The sequence below is a fragment of the Artibeus jamaicensis genome, unplaced genomic scaffold, assembly GCF_021234435.1.
Source record: "Artibeus jamaicensis isolate MK-2021 breed Jamaican fruit bat unplaced genomic scaffold, CSHL_Jam_final contig_482, whole genome shotgun sequence".
Lineage (NCBI taxonomy): Eukaryota > Metazoa > Chordata > Mammalia > Chiroptera > Phyllostomidae > Artibeus > Artibeus jamaicensis.
In genome coordinates, this window is record NW_026521857.1 from 1,810,159 (window position 1) to 1,832,731 (window position 22,573).

The following is a 22,573-nucleotide window of genomic DNA, read 5'->3' on the forward strand; positions in this document are numbered from 1 at the left end:
TCCGATGTTAAGCCTGCCTCCTGGTATACTCCAAGAAAATAACTAGGATTCCATTTGTTGCATGACTACAATAGAAGTTCAGGAAAATGCTAAGGTGCCACGGCAGTGGTCGCAGTTTGCTAGCTCGCATTCCAGAGGTGGTGATTACAGTGGCTTTTCAGGTGCCTTCCATCAGGCCGCCACAGCTGCACAGAGTAAGGCATATGTGGTCCAGCTATATGAAAGGGGGGCATCTGAAGTAACCGAGAAAAAACTATCAAAGGAGTATTTTTTATCACCAAGGTTTCTGTAAACAGTTGAAATTTACCCTTTAATTATGCTAGTAGATTACAGATTCCAAATAAATGGTACGGTGTTTAAAGAAGAATAAGCCAAATTTAGGAGCCACTTGTCTTTCAGGAAACCAGTACTGTAAAACATCAAGTCTTAATATGAAAATTTGTGACTTTGTCTTCAGTACATACTGAATAAAGTACCTAAGTAGTTTTGATAGCCACACTTCACATTTCATATTTAAAAATGTGAGAGTAATTGCAGTGGTAGAGTTCTACAGTGTCCTAAAAAGAACTGTTAGATTCGCCACACTTCTATGAGTCACACATACTTAGCCAACTAACAGGACATACAAGAACTTGGAACATTACTCAGGTCTTGGTTATCTCAGACATCTGGGAGATGGGATAATTCTTTTCAAAGAAAAAATAACCACTAAGGTATTGTTTGGGAGACAGGGTTCTTAATCTAGTCCACAGCACCCAGAAATCTAAGGACAGTGTTTCAAGGTTTATAGGACAAATTTTGGGACTCAGTCATTTAATGGATCTTTTCTATGGCACACACATAATCATCACCGAGAAATTTTATCTCTGAGCTTTAATCTATTCAACAAAATTTGTTAAATGCTCACAATAGGCCAGAGAGCAGTGCTACAAAGTATTCCATCATGATGTTTATTTTGTGAATACCATTGCCATTTGGTAATGTCTTGGTAGGCTTATGGCTTTGTGGGCAAAGTCTGTCTTTTTATGCTGTATTTGTTTTTAGTTATAACTTTATGTCTGCCTTATTTTATTTTCGCCAGAGATTTTCTCCAGATTTATTTTTATTTAACTTCAGTACCACTTTTCCTGGCATTATCTTCAATCTTCATTTTCTAAACATCCTAAACTCATTCTCCACTGTGCCAACCACACAATATCCAGAATGTCATTCATCAGCATAATGTTCAGGTTCCCTGGCTGATACAGACTGCTTATTAAAGCTCAGTGTGCAAATGGTGTGACAAAGGACCAAAGACCCAGAAGACCCTTGACCTTTTTAATTGTTCATTACCCTTAGCAACAGCAGCCTGTATGGCTATTATTTGTTCCTTGAGCAGATGAGTTTTTGTTCTAGTTTTCAAATGGTTTAAATTTGGAAATGTTGGGAAATGTTTATTTTGAATTAAGTGGAGGGAATTATACATTTTTCTAAACCAGCCATTAAAGTTTGTACATTTGGCATTTGAAAGAAGTTTCCATTTAGTTTAAAACCAGCAACTCAGGCTGTAATTATAGTATGTGCTTATGAAACTCTTGCAGCCCAGCTGCACATGCTCTGTGTTCTTGCCATGCACGATTATGTAGTCTCGGGAACTCTTCCTGTTTCTTGGTAAATTAGCAAATATTTCTACTTTTTCATTTTTTTGTGTCAATAATCATGCTTCTGGCTGTTTGCTTTTCATACCTTGATTCAAAGAGTGTTTTTGTCAACAGAATGCTGGACTTCAATACTAGGAATGTTAATATGGGCTCTCAGTTGCCAAACTGAGAGAACTACCTTTCAAGAAAAATTCCCATTCACATTATGAAACAATAACAGGCCTTAGGAGTTAAAGTATTAATATCACTAATGAATGGCACATATATGATATAGCCTTGTGGTTTACTTCCCAAAGTGAACAAACATTAAACTCTATTCCATTATTCTTTAAAAAGCATTACTGTAGCAGTTGCATGCTTTAAAAAATTATTGTCCTCAGGTTGTTTTTGTTTTGTCTGAATTTCAAAGTAACATTTCTAGACATGACAAAAACAAAAACAGACTACAACAAAAGAATGTTGGGTCGCTGACCTGTCATGGAGCCTTTCTCTGGTGCAGTCTCTGTGGAGCTGGCTTTTCCAGCAGGTGTCACTGTTTGGCAGCTGCAGGAGGGCGGGGTGAGGAGCAATTCATCCAGCTGATTCTTAAAAAGATACTTTTGCTGTACTCTTTGGAAAGTTGTTCTGCCTGAGTTTATCAAAACATTTACTTTTGAAAAACAGGATTGCTGCATTGTGTTCCTCTTTTTCCCCCCCTCACAAATTTAAATTCACAAACATTAAGGAATTCTCCACTTACATAAAATTTTATTGAGTATTGGAAGAATTTATTTATTGTGAATGGGGAATGTGTCTAGGGGGGGTTGTAAATTAAATAGAACTTTTAAGGCCATTTATTAATGAATCTCTGAGGCAGGTATACTGGGTTCCTTGTGCCTGGGGGTACACAGGGCGAGCCCCAGCTTTGTCCTCTTGGAGCATTACAGTCTGTTGTACAAGCCAAGGGAAGAACAGCTGTAACGTAACGGGGGAAAGTCTGTATATCTTATTGGATTAATGACAGGACTCCTAAATTTATAAAAACCTTGGTTCTAAATTCTAACTTTGATGCCTCCTAGTCTTATATAAGTTTCTTAACTTCTTTGTGTAAGTTTGATCTCAACTCTGTGACAGGGTGGTTGCTAAGTTAAAACATGAAATAGAATGTAGATGTTGGCCAACTTTGCTGTAAAGGACCTGGCTGGAAATACTGTCAGCCTTGGGGCCACGCAGCCTCTGTCGTAGCCACTGCGCTTTGCTGTTGTGGTGTGAAAGCTGCTGTGGACAACATACGAAGAAATGAGTCTGGCTGCGTCCATTCACATTGTTTACAGGACGGGGCAGGGAGCCACATGAGTCCAGCAGCTGCATTTCATGTGCTCTGCTATTCATAACCAAATGACTATATGACACTTTGAATGTCTGTACCTGTAAACATCCAACTCATGCATATTTATAAGCTACCGTACTGACTATAATTCATTCTACAGTTGTATTTTAAAATACGGTATTTGAACATGGAATGTTTAGTGCAGGTTGAGGAGACAGGCAGAGCTGGTTTTGAGACTTGGCACTGACATTTGAGCCGTGGGCTTGACACTTTAAAACAATTTACTGTGTTTTTAACTTTTAAACAATTATTGCCTGAGAGTAAGTCAAGTCCTTAATTATGTTTTGGTTATGATCAAATAGTATGGGTCTGTATGTACTGCTAAGCCAGTCTGTATATACTCTAGCCATCAGTCTAAGGTCCTCTCAGAGTCTAGGTGGCTGGTGGTGAAATAGAGTCATGCAGTCCTTATTATACCAGTGAATGACAAATGCAAAAATAAATGCAAGGTACACGGTTTTAGATGGTGAAAGTTTTAACCATGTAGATTGGTTAGGGTATACTTTGGGAAAAATTCCTGTGCTTTTAAATTTACCAATGGAAATGTTGGAATTGGTCTCAAGAATTAAGTTTCCTGTAAAACAATAGGAAAGAAAAATTGCTTATCAGAAGGAGACTACGTAGTCTCAGTAAAAGAGCAGAGGGGAAGTGGGCGCTGTGCAAGCTTATCTCAGTGACGCAGCCTGTTGGTGTCAATAGAGTAAAATACAGACCTCGGTGCATTGACAGATAGTTTTTTATGGTATTTTTAAAGAGGTTATTTCAGTCTTACAGAAAACTTGCAAAACTAGTATAGAAAATTCCTGTTACATCCTTCACCCAGCTTCCCATTATGTTAGCATTCTTACATAACCATTGAATATTTGTCAACAGTAAGAAATTAACCTCAACTGAGCTTCCTAACTACAGTACAGAACTTACCAGGTTCCACTCATTTTTCCACTCATATCTTTTCTGTCCCAGGATGCCGTTCCAGGATCCCATGTTGCACTTGGTTGCCCTGGTTCCTTAGGCTCCTCCAATGTGTCCCTCAGTCTTTCTTGCCCTTTATGACCTTGACACTTTTAGTGAGGACTGTCGTTATTTTGTGGAATGTTTTTCAGTTTGGGTTTTTTGATACATGCTCATGACTGGATTGCGGTTGTGCTTCAGTAGGAAAGAGTGATAGGATGATGTGCTTGTTTTTAGCACACATCAGGGGCTACATTATGTCAGTGCACATTACTGGTCATGTTAACCCTCATTGCTCGACTAAGGTGTTGTCTGCCAGTACTCTACTCTAAATGTACTTGTGTTGCTCTTATAAACATTAAATACTCGTGGGAGATACTTGAGACTAGGCAGACATCCTGTTTATTCACTGATGGATCTTGCCTGTGGTGACTGTGGCTGTGGTGTTCGAAATTATTCATTGGAATTTTCTGTGAAGTACAGTTTCTCCATTTGTGCACCATCTGTTTATTCATTCATATCAGTGTGGACTCAACATGTGTATTTTATCATGGGTTACACTCCAATACTGTCCTTATTGATTGTGTAGCTCATGTTCTCATTGTCCATTGAGAGTTCTTCGAGGGCTGTTCCTGATCTATTTCAACGTGGCCCCATTTTTTTAAAGCTGCTCTAAATAAATGAGAACATGAGTCCATACTGACCATCCCAGTTCCATTCAGCAACACAGTGTTTATTGCAGCCTTCTCTATTTCCTCATTTTTCTTTTCACCTACAAGGAGAAGCCTGATTCTTCTTGTAGGTGATTCTCATCTACAGTGGGCTCACATGCTTGTTCAACTCTAGTATTTCTATAAACTAGTTTCAGAAATCCTAACCCACCTGTGAATGCACTGTAATTACAGTACAGTGTTTGTGTGTAGCTACTTTTGTCTTCAGCCTTCACAGTATCTAGTCAGAACCCCTTGCTAAGCATATGTAGGTCAGGATCTTTCTTCCCATCCCTTCAGTGTGGTGTTATGGGTCATTTGTATTTCGGTTAGAGTCATCTTTCACGGCTTGCTTTTCATTTTAGATTCCCCCCACATCCTCATCGATTATGTTTTTTTTTTGTTTACATATGTGGGGGTGACTTTCCTCACAAGTCCCCCCCCCCCCCGTGTGCCACAGATAAGAGTAATCATGGTTGAGACATGATGTGATCTGCTTGGGGAGGAGAGGAGGCCATATTCCCAGAGGAAAAAGGCCATGAGCAGTGGCCAGTTTCTCAGGGGAAAAAGGCCAGCAGCTGCCAGTTTCTCCAAGGAGAAAAAGGCCTCAAGCCCCCTCCTCCAGGGCCTTTTGTTGGGTTCTAATACACAGGAATACAGGGTGGCAAGGATCAAACAGTAGATGACATTTCAAAGAAGTCTGAGGGCTTAGTGTGAGCCAGAGTCTGTCAGGAACAGAGTTTTAGAGTTTCCTGATCGAACCCTTAACATATGAATGAAAGCACTCTTAGCAGAGCAGATTTCACAGGTTTTTCAGGAAGTCTTCTTGGTGCCAGATTTTCCCCTGAACACACTCTAGCAAGGCAAGCAACTGCACCCCTCCTCATCAGGTATTCAGACTTAAGGGGATTAGAGCCAGGAAGTGGTCTCCTAGAGAACATGGGGACTCGGGCTTTATCAAAGCCGCTCGGAGGGGGGTGGAGGGGGCGAGAGTTCATTGCTCCCTCTTTGTCTATGACCCCCCAGTCCTTCCATGAAGGCCTCCCAAGTGATCGTGTCTGGCCTAGGTTGCCCCTCCTCTGAGGGGTCTTACCTGTCAAGGACTTCCGACCATGCTTTGGGGGCAGGGAGGAAACTGAGGCAGCATTTGCTACCAGAGACAAGCTTTGTCTCCTGCGGTTTGAATTCCAGGGTTCATCACTCTCTCATCCTTAGTCACAGGGGGTAGAGTTACAATTCCTAGAACCAGGCAGAGCGGTCTACAACATACATACAATAAAATACTCTTTATGGCGTATAGTTCTGTAGTTGTTGACAAATGCATAGAATTATATGTTCACTCACACAGTTCCATGCAAACAGTTCCCTTCACCCCCTCAAATTCCCATGCCAACTCCTCTATAGAAACGGCTCCCCCACCTAACATCCCCTAGCTATCACTGGTCTCTTGTTCTCCCCATTATTTTGCCTTTTCCAGAGTGTCATATGAAAGGAGTTATACAATAAGTAACTTTGGGGGTCTGGCCTCTTTAACTTAGCAGAGTGCATGTAAGATTCATCCATGTTGTTGTGTGAATCAGTAATTCATTTCTTTCTATTGCTGAGTAGCATTCCACTGTATTGATGTACCATAATTTGCTATCCCCTGACCAAGTGTAAAGACATATGGGTGGTTTCCAGGTTTTGGCAATGTAAGTTTCCGTTTCTCTGGGTCTGGACACTAGGAGTGGAATCTCTGGGTTGTATGGTTAGTACACATTTAGTTTTGTAAGAAAGCTGTGAAACTGTTTCCCAAAGTGACTACATCTTTTACATTCCCGTCAGCAATGTATGAGATTCTAATTGTTGTGCAACCTTACCAGTACATTTAAAAATATATTGTGATAGGTGTGCAGTGGTATTTCATTGTGGTTTTAATTCCATTTGTCTCCTGAATGATGATGCTGAGCATCTATTAATGTGTTGTTTGTCTTCCATGAGGCTTCTTCAAGAAGTGGGGTTTTTTTCCTCAGAAATTTTGGCCATCTTTTAAAGTAGGTTGCTTTCTTACTGTTCAATTTTGATAGTTTTTTTCATATATTGTAGATATAATCCCTTTGTCAGAAAAGTGATTTGCAGATGTTTTTTCAGTCATTTGCATGTCTTATTGTTGTCTTTTGCAGTGTTTTCCTCAGAGCAAATTTTTTAAATATTAAAAAAGCTCAGTTTATCAGTTTTTTTCTTGAATTGATTGTGCTTTTGGTGTCATATGTAAAAATCTTTGTCTAATCCAAGGTCACACAGATTCCTACAGCTTTTAAAAAGTCATATAGTTTTATACATTGGGTTGGCCAAAAAGTTCATTTGGATTTTCCTGTAAGATGGTTCTAGTAGTGCTTAGTTGTCTTTAATTTCATTTGAAACAATTTTAACAATTTTGTATTGTGACAGCTGTCATATCAGTGTGCATTAAAAAAACATCAAAATTGGTGAAATTTTGTGTAGCCATTTTAATACTGAAGATGGAAGAAAATATGCACCATTTTTGGCATATTATGCTTTATTACTTCAAGAAAGGTAAAAACACAACTGAAATGCAAAAAAAAAAAAAAAGATTGTGCAGTGTATGGAGAAGGTGCTATGACTGATCAAATGTTTCAAAAGTGGTTTGCAAAGTTTCCTGCTGGAGATTTCTCACTGGACAGTGCTCCCTGGTTGGATAGACCAGTTAGAAGTTGATAGTAATCAAATCAAGACATTAATTGAGAAAAATTTACTTTATACCATGTGACAGATAGCTGATGTACTCAAATATCCAAATCAATAAAGTTACTGGTGAAAATCAGAAACGTGTCTTCTATTTTATAGAAAAGAATAAATGGACTTTTTGGACAAACAAATAGTACATTTAGGTCTATACTCTATTTTGAGTATTTGAGTATTAGATGTAAAGTATGTATCAATGTTCAGTTTTTGGTATTTGGATGTCCATTGGTTTGAGTACCATTTGCTGGAAGGATTATTCTTTCTTCATGGAGTTGTCTTTGTCAGAATTTTATCTCACTGCATTTGTGTGGGTTTTCACCTCTGGCCTCTGACTTCTGATCTGCTGCCCCCGTCTGACCGTCCTCTAGGACCAGACTGTCTCTAGTGTGCGTCCTTCAACTTGGCTCCTTCTTCAAGTTGTTTCAGCTGTTTTAGTTTCTTTTCTTTTTTTTTTCATAGAAATTTTAGACTTGGAGTATGAATATGTGCAAAATTCTTGTGAGGTTTTTTAATGAAATTGTATCTATAGATCAAAGTGGGGAGAAATGCTATCTTAATATTGAGACTTCCAGTCTATGAATATGTCCCTTTGTTCATTTCCCATCTTTGATTTCTTTAACCAGTGTTTTGTAATTTTCAGCATGCAGATCCTACACTTTAAAAAATGTATACCTAATATTTCATTCTTTTGGTTTTATTATAAGTAATACTACATTTTAATTTTGAATTTCAGTTCATTGGTAGAACATAGTTTTTCATAGATTTCCTTATTTTCCTTTTAATGTTTGTAGGAACTTTATTGATATGTCCTCTCTTTCTTGCCTAATGGTGGTAATTTATATTTTCTTGGCCCATATTACCAAGGGTTTATCAATTTTATTGATTCCCCCCAGGTCCAGCTTTTGTTTTAATTGAATTTCTCTACTTTTCTTTTGTCAGTTTTATTATTTCTGTTTTTGTCTTTATTATTTCCTTCCCTCTTTGTGCTTTTGGGCTTATTTTTTCTGAATTCTAAAGGCGATAACTTAGATTATTTACTTGAGGCTTTTCATATTTTCCAATAAAGCATTTATTACAATAAATTTCGCTTCATGCCACAAATTCTGACTGTTACATTTCATCCAGTTCAAAATATTTCTAACTTTTCTTTGAGATTTTCTCTTTGACCCACAATTATTTAGAAATATGTTAGTTAATTCTGAAATCTTTGGGGATTTCTCAGATGTCTTCTAATTATTAATTTCTAGCTTAATTCTGTTCTCATCCAAAAGCATTCTCTATGTGATTTCTATCCATTTAAATATGTTGAGGTTTGTTTTGTAGCTCAGAATCTGATAAGGTATGGGTGAATGTTCCACATTCATGTATAAGGAGAGTGTATTCTGCTGTGGGCGGGGGAGGCATTCTTTAAATGCGAGTTAGTGTTGATCATGTTTTCCAGGTTTTCTATGTTCTTACTGGTTTTCTAAATACTTATTTCATCAATTACTGAGAGTAGATTGCTGAAGTTTTCACCTGTGATGGTGTATTTATTACTTTTTTTTTTTCAGTTTTAGTCTTATTTACTTTGAACTACTCATTTGCAAGTGAGTAATTGGTACTCATTTGCAACTGTTAAATGTTCATAGAGTTAACCCCTTTGCCATTAATTATATAATGTCCCTATTGATCTGTGATGATATTTCTTGCTCTGAAGTCTACTTTGTCTGGTATTAGTATAGGTTTCTCTCCCCCCCACCCCCAACTACATTTTAGTTAATGATTTAGGGACTGAAGATCTTTCTCCATACTTCACTTTCAATCTATTGAATGTTGTTGGGCTGTTGTCACTTTTTTTATTTGACAATCCGAGGGAAAATGAGGGATCAGTGTCCCTGACTAAAGAGTCAGGTGTCGCATGTTTTAAAAATTCTTTCAGCACACGGGTTGGAAATCGCCGTGTTAGACCATTCCTTTTAATGTTCATGCAGTTGGATTGGAAGTTACCATTTTATCTCGTTGGCTACTTTTTATTTGTTTCTTCTGTTGTTTTCTTTTTATGTCTTAATTGAGCATTTTTATTCTGTTTTATCGTCTACATTGACTTGTTATTTATACCTTTTAAAAGTTTTAGTTGTGTACTTTCACATAATGTTACATTGTTTTACATGTATGTGAAGACTTTATAAGGGTATATTTGCAATTCCTTTTTATCCTGTGTGCTATAGTTGTATTGTCTTTTACATTTGCACATGTGCTGTAAACACACAGTGCATTGTTACTATTTTGCCATGAAAATTCATTTAGGTTTTAGAGCAAGCATTTTACATTTTTACAAAATAATTTTGCCTTGATTTATTCTATTTCATTTTTTTTGAAGAAAATTTTATTAATATATTTTATCGATTATGGCATTACAGTTGTCCCATTTCTCCCCTTTCATTCCCCTCCACCCTGCACATCCCTTCACTCCTCACTCCCCCCTTTAGTTCATGTCCATGTGTCAGAAGTTCTTTAGCTTCTACATTTCCCACACTACTCTTGCCCTTCCCCTGTCTGTTTTCTCCCCACCATCTGTGCTACTTTTTTAATTTTTAATTTTTTTGATGTACTGTTTTTTTTATTTTATTGATTATGCCATTACAGTTGTTCTGTTTCCCCCTTCATTCCCCTCCACCCTGCACACCCCTTCCCCACCATTCCCCCCCTTTAGTTCATGAGCAAGTGTCTCAAGTTCTTTAGATTCTATATTTCCCCTACTATTCTTACCCTCCCCCTATCTATTTTCTACCTACCGTCTGTGCTACTTATTTTCTGTACCTTCTCCCCCCTTCTCCTTCTCCCACTCCCCTGTTGCTAACCCTCCATGTGATCTTCATGTCTATGGTTCCGCTCCTGATCTAGCTGTCCTCTTAGTTTGCTTTTGTTTTAGGTGTGGTTCTTAATAACTGTGAGTTTGCTCTCCTTTCACTGTTCATATTTTTTATCTTCTTTTTCTTAGGTAAGTCCCTTTAACATTTCATATAATAAGGGCTTGGTGATGATGAACTCCTTGAATTTGATCTTATCTGAGAAGCACTGTATCTGTCCTTCCATTCTAAATGAAAGCTTTGCTGGATAGAGCAATCTTGGTTGTAGGTCTTTGGTTTTCATGACTTGGAATATCTCTTTCCAGCCCCTTCTTGCCTGTAAGGTCTCTTTTGAGAAATCCACTGACAGTCTGATGGGAACTCCTTTCTAGGTGACTATCCCCTTATCTCTTGCTGCTTCTAGGATTCTCTCCTTCATTTTAATCTTGGCTAATGTAATTATGACGTGCCGTGGTGTGTTCCTTCTTGGGTCCAACTTCTTTGGGACTCTCTGAACTTCCTTGATTTTCTGGAAGTCTATTTCCTTTGCCAGAATGGGGAAGTTCTCCTTTATTATTTGTTCAAATAAGGTTTCCACTCATGGCTGTTCCTCTTCCCTTTCTGGTACCCCTATAATTCGGATGTTGGAGCATTTAAAGATATCCTGGAGGTTCCTTAGCCTCTCCTCATTTTTTTTGAATTCTTGTTTCTTCATAGTTTTCTGTTTGGTCATTTTTTTCTCCCTTCTGGTCCACTCCCTTGATTTGAGTCCCAGTTTCCTTTCCATCACTATTGGTTTCCTATGCATTTCCCTTCATTTCACTTAGTGTAGCCTTCATTTTTTCATCTAATTTGCAATCCAAATCAACCAGTTCTGTGAGCATCCTGATCACCAGCGTTTTGAACTGTGCCTCTGATAGGCTGGCAATTTCTTGTTCACTTAGATTTATAGGCTCTGGGGCTCTGAGTTCTTCTTGAGCCATAATGTTTTGCTCTGTTCGCACCTGTTACATTTGGGGAGAGGTGCCTTGGGTGTTCACCAGGGCGGGGCCACCCAGGTCGCTGGTTTGTGATACTGTATGTGGGGGTGGGGTCAGAGAGGGAGTAATGGCGGTTCCCTGTGCTCCTTCCCGCTGCTGGGTCTGCCCCGTCTGTCTCACTGCTTGCTCCTCGCTGGTTTATCTGTGCGCAAATGTGTGACCACGGTCAGCCAGTGCCTTTTGCCTTCACTGGGTCTGCCCATCGCTACCCCACACCTGGGATTCACCCTGGGCTGCCTGGGTCCGGGGATCTTTTTTGCCTGACCTGCTCCGCTGGCTCTGACCCTCTTACCAGTTTGGCTGAAGGGCTCATTGTTATTAGACTCCGTTTATTCAATTTTCTGTGGTTTGGCTGCATTTATTGTTGCTAAAACTTTGTTGTTTTTAGATTTGGTTGTGCAAGACGGCAAAGTGTTTCCACCTGTGCCTCCATCTTGGCGTACTGTATTTCTGATGCTCTTCACTTTTTTTCTGTGGATCCACGTTTCCATTTGCTACCGTATTTTTTCTGCCTAAAGAGCTTTCTTTAACATTATAGTCTAGTAGCTCAGCTGGCAGTGAATCAGTCCTGTTTTTGTTTCTCTAAAAGAATCTGTATTTTCTTCCATCTTGGAAAATTATTTTCAGTGGGGATAGAATTCTGAGTTTGACAGTTTTCTTGTTACTGTGCTCTTCATTGGTAAAATTTTATTTTATTCTTTTTTGTAGTTTCCATTTCTTATCTCAAATTCCCATTTCATATTGTATCTTGTCCACCTTTCCCATTGGCATGTTGAACATATTAATTATAATTATTTTAAACTCTCTAGCAGTTGTAACATGTTTTATATTGACTGATTCTGACTGCTTTGTCTCTTCTGAGTATTTTTTTTCTCACCTGTGTCCCTTATAATCTTTGTTGAAAGCTTGACATCATATACAAGGTAGTGCGGACGAATGTAAACAGTTTTTATGCCTGGCAGTGGGCATGCCTCTCCTGCTAAGCCTGTGCTGTGGCAGTTTTTCTAGTTAGAGTTGGACTGGTCTTGAGAGATTTCCTGTTGCTATGGTTCCCTTAGCACACCAGAAGCTTCCAATTCCTGTAGAGATACTTTGTGTTTGCGGTAGAGGATGAATTACAAGACCAATGCTTGGTCAGTTCCAGTTCTAGGTCTTCCCTTTGTGTAGTGCCTCACAGAGGGTCGCTCTACACATTCTTGTTCTGCTGCCTCTCTTTTGGCAGTATTTTGTTACCAGTCGCTTAAAGCTCTTTAGCTTTGCAACAGGGGGGTGAAGAGATTGTATGCCGCCATTGCTGTTCTGATCCAGCCTCAGTCTTCTAAATGTTTCTGGGCTGTGGCACTTCGTTCTCCCCTCCTCCAGCTGTTGTGGTGGACTCACCTGGTAATCTGTTCCTCCTCACGAAGTAGAGTTGTACTTTTTCTAATATTCATTTCCTTTCCTCCTCTAGCGAATTTCCATCTATGTCCTAAGGACAACCATGTGTATTGCTTTTCCCAGTACAGGATACAGTTTTTCTTCTGTAGTGCAGAGAGAGGAGATGGACCCAGTGGAATTCCTTGCCCCTCCTACATGGCTGCTGCCGCTCTTCTCCCAGCTCTGGACCACAGTGGACACTTGAGTGCTCTGTTCTCTTAGTGCTTGGGTGGGGTTCATAGCACAGAGCCTTGTAAGAGAGGTTAACATTAGAGGATATACACAGTCTTGCCGGCCCACACTTCGCTCTGACCAGTCCTTCAACTATTTAGCAGATTTGTGTTGCCCAGTGTCCTGTCGCATCTACCCCAATGACGTAAGCGGTGTCTTCACTTTTCCTGCATACACTGTCTCTGCTTAGAGTTTGGGCTGTTGGGTTACCTGGGACCTGATCTCTGTAGTGGGTTTGGGGAAAGTCATAAATTTAAAGTTAGGCCCTCCCTAATTAGACTTTGTAGCAGGTTGGTCCTTAATGAAACCAGCCCTTTCTTGATTCCCTGTTCTATCAGTCACCCGCTTTCTGTTTTCATTTCCCACTTTCCCCTTTAAAAGAAAAAGTGACTCTAAAAATGTATCTGATCTGCCACTAATGTGGCAAGTTCAACACAACTTGGGAATGGCTTTCTAATTTGAGCATTTCAAACATCAGAGTACAGGATAAGGAATCAGGACTTTTACCCAGAAATCACCCATTCTGTTTTTAGTATATTCACCTGATAGGACTCAGTTAATCAGTATTATTTCTTTATTATTTTACAACAAAACTGTAGAACCCTTAAAACAAAAAGCTTTTGAAATCACATATTAAAGGAACCCAAATGTGTGTATTTTAATTGGGAGATTTTTAACTATAAAAGTAACACATACTTGAGATAAACAACATAAAAGTTGTAGCATGTCCCACCCTAGAAATAACAATTTGCAATGTTGGTAGTTATGCATCTGAAACTTTTCTGTAAGAGTTTATCTTTGTCATGTAGAAGAAGTGGTAAGTTAGATGAATACACAGACCATTTGGGAAAGCCAGGAAATATACAGATTACCTGTTTCTTTATTTACATTTTTTTTTCTCTTCAAAAACATACATGTAAATGCAGACTGTATCACAGCTAAGCTGACATAGTCTGGTATCTGCTTCACTACAGCTCAGTGAGAAAGAAATGTGGTAGATGTTTTGTATTCTTTCCTAATTTAACTTTTTAAAGTTTTATTTTCTAAGGGAAAGAGCCTCTACTTTTGCAAAATGTCGAATAGGTAAGGTTTATGAGCTTATTAGCATTTCGAGACTTCCCTGGACCATCTTGAATGTTCCTTATTAGACACCGTCTCACACAAGATTATGAGGCTGATAGGAATAACTTTTAGTTAATGTTCCCTTCTTGTGAGGAGTGGGTTGAATCATCACAGCAAAAAAAAAAAAATTATGGGAAAATTTAGCACCTAAGTGAAAAGAAAAAAGTAGAAGGAGGCTTAAATATAAGAGAATATTACTACTTGGAGGACAATGCAAATATGTCTTAAAATACTATTCAAGTATTAAGGGAAACTATTTGGTTTATAAATATGAAATGCTGTTAGGTTTTTTTTTAATTCAATAAAAAGTAAATAAAAAGAAGTGGATATAAAAAAGGAGCTCAAGAAAATAATTTCATCGAAATCTGTTAAACTTTTTAATGTAGTTCAGTATTCTTTGGGGGATTTCACAAGTATACTGTTTGAGGCCTTTGTTTCCGATGTTTTTGTGCCAACCCTCCACCTCTCTGCTCTTTGGCAGTTCATTCCACGTTCTGCATCCCCAGCAAAGCTCCACCTGGCCATGCCGCTCTCTGTTAGTGCCTCACTTCTCCGATTCCTGCTGGGCTGAGGGACTCATTCTTCTCCACATCTTTCTCCTCCACTAAAATTGCAGGCTTTAGAGTCCGTGGGTAGAGTCCTTGTCTTTTACACTCTTCGCAATACTGCCAAACTTGAAAAAAAAGTTAAAAGATTGTGTTTGTCCAGTTGCAAAACATTCTATAACATACCTTCTTGGTTGTTTTTATTAGATGATAGACAAAGATTCAGTTTTGAGCGGTCTGGGTATGATGTGGAAGAATCTGATGGCCCAGACGAGGATGATATTGAAAACGAAGATGATGATGAAGACAGCCAGGCGGAATCAGTTCTGTCAGCAGCTCCCTCCGTTACAGCCAGCCCACAACATCTTCCTTCTAGAAGTAGCCTTCAGGACCCTGTGAGTGCTGACGAGGACCTCAGGATTACCGATTGCTTTTCTGGGATCCACACGGACCCGATGGACGTTCTGCCTAGAGCATTGCCCACCAAGATGACTGTACTTAGTACAGTGCAGTCAGACCACAGTAGGAAGGCAGAGCCCCCAGTGAGGACCGTGCCACATGCTGCAAAAGATGAAGATGAATTAGCTGTTCCTGTAGATTGTTCTAGGTCACCCGAAACTGCTCGTAGGTCTCCATGGCATCAAATGTCTGTAGACTACCCTGATTCAGAAGAAGCTCTGAGAACTTCCGTGTCAGGAAAGGCTATTGCTTTAACACAGGTAAATGGTTTGTTGTTTTCTTTTGTTTATGTATGGGGAACTTAATGGCTTAAGAAAATAATGCACTTAATTTATTCATTTATGGCTAAGTCAGTTTGTTTCAGATTGGTTTTGGGTTTTTTTGTTTGTTTTATTTAAGGGCAAAAGATACTTATTTTCATCAGGTTCTTATTAGGTATTATAACCAGAGTTCACATATTGTATTGTAAATCTTTGAAAGAACCAAATGGATCTATTAACACATACTCATTTATTATTATTTCCTTTCTTTTAACATCTTAAATGATAAATATGTATGTCCCTATTGAGAATGTGAATTTTGGACATATTTATCCCAGTACTACTCCAACTTGTTTTTCCACTGGCATTGATTGAACAATGGATTTGCGCTCCATTATCCAAAGAGTTTGCACTTGTCTCTGTTGGCAAAACAGCTACCAGTTTCTATGGCAAAGTTAATATGACCCAAAAAAACACATCAAGAAGTTCACTTTGCTTGAATGGTCAAATTGCAGTGGCAGGTTGGGAAAACTTCCAGCCCAAAAACTACCTCAGGGCTAGACCCAGGCCTTGGAAAGTCACCCTCAGGGCGTTGTGAGTAATTCTCGGCATTTACCCCTGGTGGCTGGTGAGGAATAGTTAATTCTGTGAGGAGTACATTTTTCTGTCACTGACAGTTCTCTGTCCTTAGTACACATTGACGATGGCACTTGGATTGATTTCTTAATGTGGCAGATTTCGGTTTACTAGGTAATACTGGAGAAAAGTAAAAAGACTATGAAAGCTTCGATTTCTGTAGACTCTCCTAAATTAATGTAACTAAATCACATTAACATTTAAATTAAACTATATTAATATTTACATTGAATTGTGATATAAATTAGCATAGCTCTATAATACGAATATCAAGAAAAGGCTAATATTTAAATGATAATCTTGGGTGGATGAGAGGACGAGGAAGATTTATTACTACTAATAAGTTTCATTATTTTCCTGTTGGTTACCTGTACTCTGAGCTTCTTTGTCTCAAAGTCTCTCACACACCTGCCAGTGCCTGGAAATCTGGTTTTCAGTAGACATTTCATAAACTTATAAATGGGTAAAAGACTGAACAAATGAATAATTACAGACCTTTTTATTAATGACAACTCTTTATTTAATAAATGAATGATTTCCCAGTTAATTTTTTCCTGAGTTGATGCTTATTTCAACTAATATCTCAATTTCTCCATGATTCCTCATCTTTAAAATAGGGTGGAGCTGGTGGTGCCAGCAATAAAAACAGCAACAAAAGCTGAATGTAATTATGGCCACATCCCAGGACTAATTTCAGTATGAATGAGATAATATCCAGGAAATTTGAAAAATGCAAAGTACTATACAAAAATGTACTGCTGTTATTTGTACTAGAAAATAAAAGGATTTAAAGTGCAATAGAGTTTTTCTATTGGAAATTTATTTTTTAATCAAAATAGAAATTTTAGCAAAGTCATACTTTTATAAAATAAAATATGTGTCCTTTCACCTCCCTAGGAAGAATAGCATTTTAGCTCAGGACTAAGAAAGCTCTGCCCTGAAAGGATTCTTCTGTCTTCTCTTTTAGAACCCACCCTTTGGGAGATCTCCCACTGCAGCCGAGCGCACCCCTCAGACAGGGGCGGCAGTTCCTTCAGTGACCTCACTGCAGCCTGACACCCAGGAGCAGAAGCAGCAAATCACTCTCCTGCCGACTCCAGGCCTGCCTTCTCCCCAGACTCATTTGTTTAGCCACCTTCCTTTGCATTCTCAACAGCAGTCAAGGACACCTTATAATATGGTTCCAGTTGGGGGAATCCATGTGGTACCTGCTGGACTCACATATTCTACATTTGTACCCATTCAAGCTGGGCCAATGCAACTTACAATTCCGGCCGTCAATGTAATTCAAAGAACTGTGAGCACTCCTGGAGATACGATCACAGAAGTTTCTGGCACTACAAATCCCATGGGAGTGGCTGAATTAAGCAGTGTCGTGCCATGTATTCCCATTGGCCAAATCCACATGCCAGGCCTTCAGAATCTCAGTGCACCTGGCTTGCAGTCACTTCCGTCCCTGAGCATGGAAACTGTCAATATCTTAGGCCTCACCAATACAAACGTTTCCCCACAGGTACACCCACCAGGGCTGGCTCTCAATGCTGTGGGACTGCAGGTGTTGACTGCAAACCCTTCTTCACAGGGCAGTACCAACGCTCAGGCACACATCCCCGGCCTCCAGATCTTGAACATCGCATTGCCTACTTTAATTCCCTCAGTTAGTCAAGTAACCGTGGATGTACCAGGAGCTCCCGAAGTACCAGATTCCCAAAACAGAGCACGTGAGGCACACCCCAAGCCAACTTCTGTAACCAGTGGGCAGCAGGGCAGCAGGACCACGTCTCCTCAGGGGTCACCTCAAGCACAGCAGGAAAATGCAAAAAACGTGCTGGATCCACCTGCCCCTACAAGAGGCCACGCGAGACTTGATGGCTGTAGTAAAATGGACACAGGGAAGGCTGCCTCAATCAATCATGTGAAGCCCAAGCATGAACTCCCTTCAATTCAGGGCAAACCAGCATCCAGGTCAGAATCTCTACTGAAGGCGCATCCAAAAGATTTCCCAGAGCTGTCAGGCCAGCAGACTCTCCTGACAGACAGGCAGGTGCCCCGGCCCAAGGCCCTGCCCCACAGGCAGGCCACTGCGCAGTTTAGTGACGTGAGTAGTGACGATGATGAGGACAGGCTTGTGATAGCAACCTAGTGTTTTTTTCTTTTCAAAACAACCTAGGGGGTTTGTTTTTGTTTTTTGTTTTGTTTTTTATATAACACTTAAAGGTTTCTTTGAAAACTTTCCTTCCCTTAAAGCACATTTTTCTGACATAAACTCATGACTAATCTTTGTGCAATCATGAATTTTTGACCAATAATTGTTTTGTGTCAGCTCCAGCCATTTTTGTACATGTTGTATAGACAATTGTGCCTTTTAGGAGTTTTATGTTTAGAAACTGTACAGATTGTTGAATATCTATATATATATATATATATAAAATATATATTATATATATGAAACCAGGTAGTTATTTGTGTTTGGTAAGAAAAACTCGTCAAATAAATCAACTGATTAAATTATATGTTGCACTGTTAAGTATAAATTTTTATGGCTGTGGGGCAGAGTATCTGTGTATAAATTAGTATGTAAACTCCATATTTATTGTATTCATATTAGTCTTTGAAACTGCGTCTGTCCTGTGTAAGACAGTAACTTTACACTTCAGACAGATTTTCTGTTATGAAATGTTTCAGTAAAATATTGTTTACTGACTTTACTTACATTGCTTTGGTTGTGCCTTCTTTATTATCATCTAGGGATCAGTCATCTGCATTTGGAAAATAGCCCTAGGTTACATTCTTTCCACACTCAACCACTATCCATGTTCTTGAGAAAGTGGGGGTGGGGGGCATCAGTGGTGTTACCACCATGGGAAACTCACTAAAATTCAGACAGCTGGGAAACCTATTTTTCTTATTTGTGATGAGCAATTCAATAACAATTAACTTACTAGAAAGATAAGCCAGGCGGTGAAAGACAAATACCATATGATCCCACCTATAAGTGGAACCTAATCAACAAAACAAGCAAGCAAAATACAACAGGAGATAATGAAATAGAGGACAAACTGACAGTAACCAGAAGGGAGGGGGAGAGAGATAATGGGAGAAAGTAAGAGAAGAGTCATCAAGGAACATGTATAAAGGACACAGGGACAAAGCCAAGGCAGGTGTGATCAAGGATGGAAGGTGGGGATGGCTGGGGGGGGGGGGGGTGGTGAGGGGAAAATGGAAACAACTGTACTTGAACAACTAAAAAAAAGGAAAAAAAGATTCGGTATTTTAAGAACAGTTAAAGTATTTATAGCATATAGTCTGAAGTCTTCTGGGCAAAGTTCCTAGATGTTGGTATGATGATTTCTGGTAAGTGTACAGGCAGTTACAAAACTTCTAAGTTATTTATATGACTGTCTTTAGTAAAGATCCTTCCTGTCTTGGGAGGCCTAACCTTACTCATTCAGAAAAATTGGGAAGGGAACCCATAATAACCACTGTAGTGATTTGCATTATTACCTAAGCATTACAGATGCTAGATTTGTGAGAAAACACTTTAAATATTGGTACTGAAGTATCTAGCACATTATTAAATCAATGTATTCACATTTCTTAAAATAGACTTCATGAAAATTTCAGGGATGGGAATTTGGTGAAATGAGAGCATGGGGACCCAGTGATTCCACCTCTGGAAATATATTCAAAGAAACCCCAAACACTAAATCATAAGAATATGTGCACTCCTGTGTTCACTGCAGTGTTATTTACAGAAGCCAAGGTGTGGAGACAGTGCAGGTGTCCATTAATATATGAGTGGATAAAAATGTTGTAATCCACATATGTAATGGAGTATTACTCGATCATAAAAAGTGAAATTGTACTACTTGTGACAGCATGGATTCACCTAGAGCAGTGGTTTTCAACCTTTTTCATTTCATGGTACACCAAACTCCTAAAATTCTGCAGCACACACAAAATACATTTTTTGCCAATCTGACCAAAAATAGGTCATTCTGATTCATTCACACCGAACAACTATTACTGTGTTGTCTATTATTATTATTTTTTATTTGACAGTCTAAAAGAAAAGACGTTTCTTGCCCCTTGCTAAATAGTCAGGTATTACATACTTAAAAAGTTTTTTTCCCACGGACATGGGCTTTTATTTGGGGACTGTTGAGGGAAGAGGGAGGAGCTAGAACTAGTAGGTATATGGTGGGAGGGGCTTCTCAACTTGCTTGTTAATTGAGTGTATGTTGCCTGGAGATTAGGATGGGTGAGAACAGCTGTAGAAGTGAGAGGAGAGTAAAAGGGAAGGTCGTAGATAGAATGGACACTTGCTAGGGAAGACAGCCAGGACCAGGATATGAGGACTGGGCACTGAGAGGGAAGGTGCTGTTCATGTACTGAGACTCAGTCAAGGTCACTGGTTGATACACTCTCTGCCGTGTCCCATCTTCTGGCCCAGATGCCTGCCCTACTAGCTCCCTTAACATCCTTTGGAGATGTTAGGTAGTAGCTAATAATGAGTGGCTGAGGGGAAATAAAGCAGGGCCCTCGCTATTACAATCTAACAAGGAATGTAAAATGGGCTAAAAACAAAAGGGAGACATGTCTCACCAAATGAACTCATCAGTTCAGAGCCCAGTTTGATAAGATTGCCAATTGTTTCAAAGATCACAAGCAAAGAAAGATAGGGCAGGGGAGGGGAGCCCTTGAGACTGCTAGGAAAGGGAGCCTCTGTAACAATCTCACTAACTAGACAGAAAGCCTTTACTAAGAAAGCAAGCCTTTGTATTAATCCCAAGGTCTAGAAGCAGGAGAAGGAGGGGTATCTGGAAGCAGGCTAAGGTATATAACTCCTGAACCCCAATAGTGAGGGCACTCAGATTAGCTGAGGGCCCATTTATAGCTTTTTGCTTTTTGTTCCTTAAATAATTTTTGTTATTTCTATCAAAAGTGTCTCTCACTTGAATTTGTCTCTTATGAGCAAGACAAGAACTGAGGCGGGAGAGAGTCCCCTGACACTGGTCTTCCCTGGTAACGGAGAGGAGGGGAATGAGGATGTGGGGTGGTGGCACCTCAGGTATTTGGCCTAGGAGAATTGCTCACTCAGCCTGCCCTGAAGTCTTAGCTAGAGTTGGAAGTTCAGGAAGCCAGTATGCAGGCAGGGGAGCAATTGTGCCCTTCATCACCCCTCCTGACACTCTGCCCCTCCCCATTCCCTTATATGAGGTTGCAACTCTTGGCTGATAATTACGTATCTCACCTTCATTCCTGTCCCTCACCGTGGCCCCCCATCTGACTGTCCTGCCAGCTCAGTGGATCATTGCAGTCCCTGGTGTGAGTTGGTATGGCATAGCTGCCTATGGCCATAGCCAAGGAAGGCCACTGTTCCACAGCGAAGACATCCCTGACACTGCACTCAGAGGACTGGGAGGAGCACTTCACAAAGAACATGGCCCCACATGCTTGACCAGGACAGTGCACTGCTCATGTGTAACAGGGATAAGTCGCTGCTTAGACAGCTCCCTCAGTGTGGCCAGGTCATCCACATGTCTAGTTTATAGGCAACTAGCACAACCTTGGCATTGGGACAAAACTCTAAAGTCTCCCCTCAAAACTTCTTGAAACTTTCTTGTCAGCTAATGTAGAAGCTGATGAACTCAGTGTCTGAATCAGGATAGGCCAGGGGCCTCACCTTATCATAGTAAGAGGAACCCGAAGTGTCCCACATGTTGAGCTTAAGATGCTGCTTGTGTAGTCAAAGCTCATGGTGTAGTTCTCCAACACGGTGAGCACATGACCCCCTGTGCAGGTGGGGAAGGCATCCTTGGCAAACACCTGCAGCAGTGCCTTCTTGCCGCGCTCCATGTCCCCTACCATGGGGATCTTGCAGCATCCACTGTGCCCCTCCATGGTCCTGGCTAAGCACCTCCTCCCAGCGTCCCTCCTGGGCCTCCTGCCTGTTTTCCTGCTGCTGCTCAGCTGGCATCTCACAGCCCCACTGAGACTGCACCTGGGGCTGGGTTCCCCCTTCGTGTCCCTCAGCCCCTTAAAAATTTTTAGGGCACACTGGTGTGCTGTGTCACCCTGGTTGAAAATCACTGACCTGGAGGGTAATACGCTCAGTGAAATAAGTCAGACAGAAAGACAAATATCATACGGTTTCACTTATGTATGGAATTAAAGAGCAAAATAAACAAAACAGACTCATAGATACAGGGAAGAGACTGATGGTTGCCAGAGGGCAGGGGCGTTAGGGGCTGGGTGAAGGCATTAAGGAGTGCAAATCGTTAGCGCTGGAGTAGTCACAGATGTAAAGCACAGCACAGGGAATAGAGTCAATAATATTGTAGTAACTGTGGTGCCAGGTGAGTACTGGAAATATCGGGGGAAACACTTTGTAAAGTACACCACTGTCTAATCACTATGCTATATGCCCGAAACTAATTCAATATAATACTGAGTGTGAACAAACTGAAAAATAAAATTAATTTTAAATAATAAATACTATTTTTTTAAGATGAAAGCAAGAGAACATAAGGGAAGCACTGTGAGGAGTTTGGAGACCAGCTCCCAGCCAGCCCCATTTTCTCATTCACAAATTCGGGGAAAGACCCTGCCCAGCCCACT

General features: G+C 40.0%; 1 protein-coding gene and 1 pseudogene across 4 annotated transcripts in view; one reads left to right on the top strand and one right to left on the bottom strand.

Moving 5' to 3' along the window:
- The window catches only part of HIVEP1 (HIVEP zinc finger 1), a 147,359-nt gene extending 128,699 nt beyond the window's left edge, over positions 1-18,660 (top strand). For all 4 annotated transcript variants that reach the window (XM_053668207.1, XM_053668212.1, XM_053668208.1 and 1 more), the window contains 2 exons: positions 14,805-15,316; positions 16,920-18,660. In XM_053668207.1, the coding sequence (XP_053524182.1) occupies positions 14,805-15,316; positions 16,920-18,095 (1,688 nt within the window). In that variant the 3' untranslated portion in view covers positions 18,096-18,660. The remainder of the gene's footprint in view (positions 1-14,804; positions 15,317-16,919) is intronic.
- Positions 18,661-21,221: 2,561 nt separating this feature from the next.
- Positions 21,222-21,856, bottom strand: LOC119054844 (rho-related GTP-binding protein RhoN-like; annotated as a pseudogene).
- Positions 21,857-22,573: the final 717 nt, after the last annotated feature.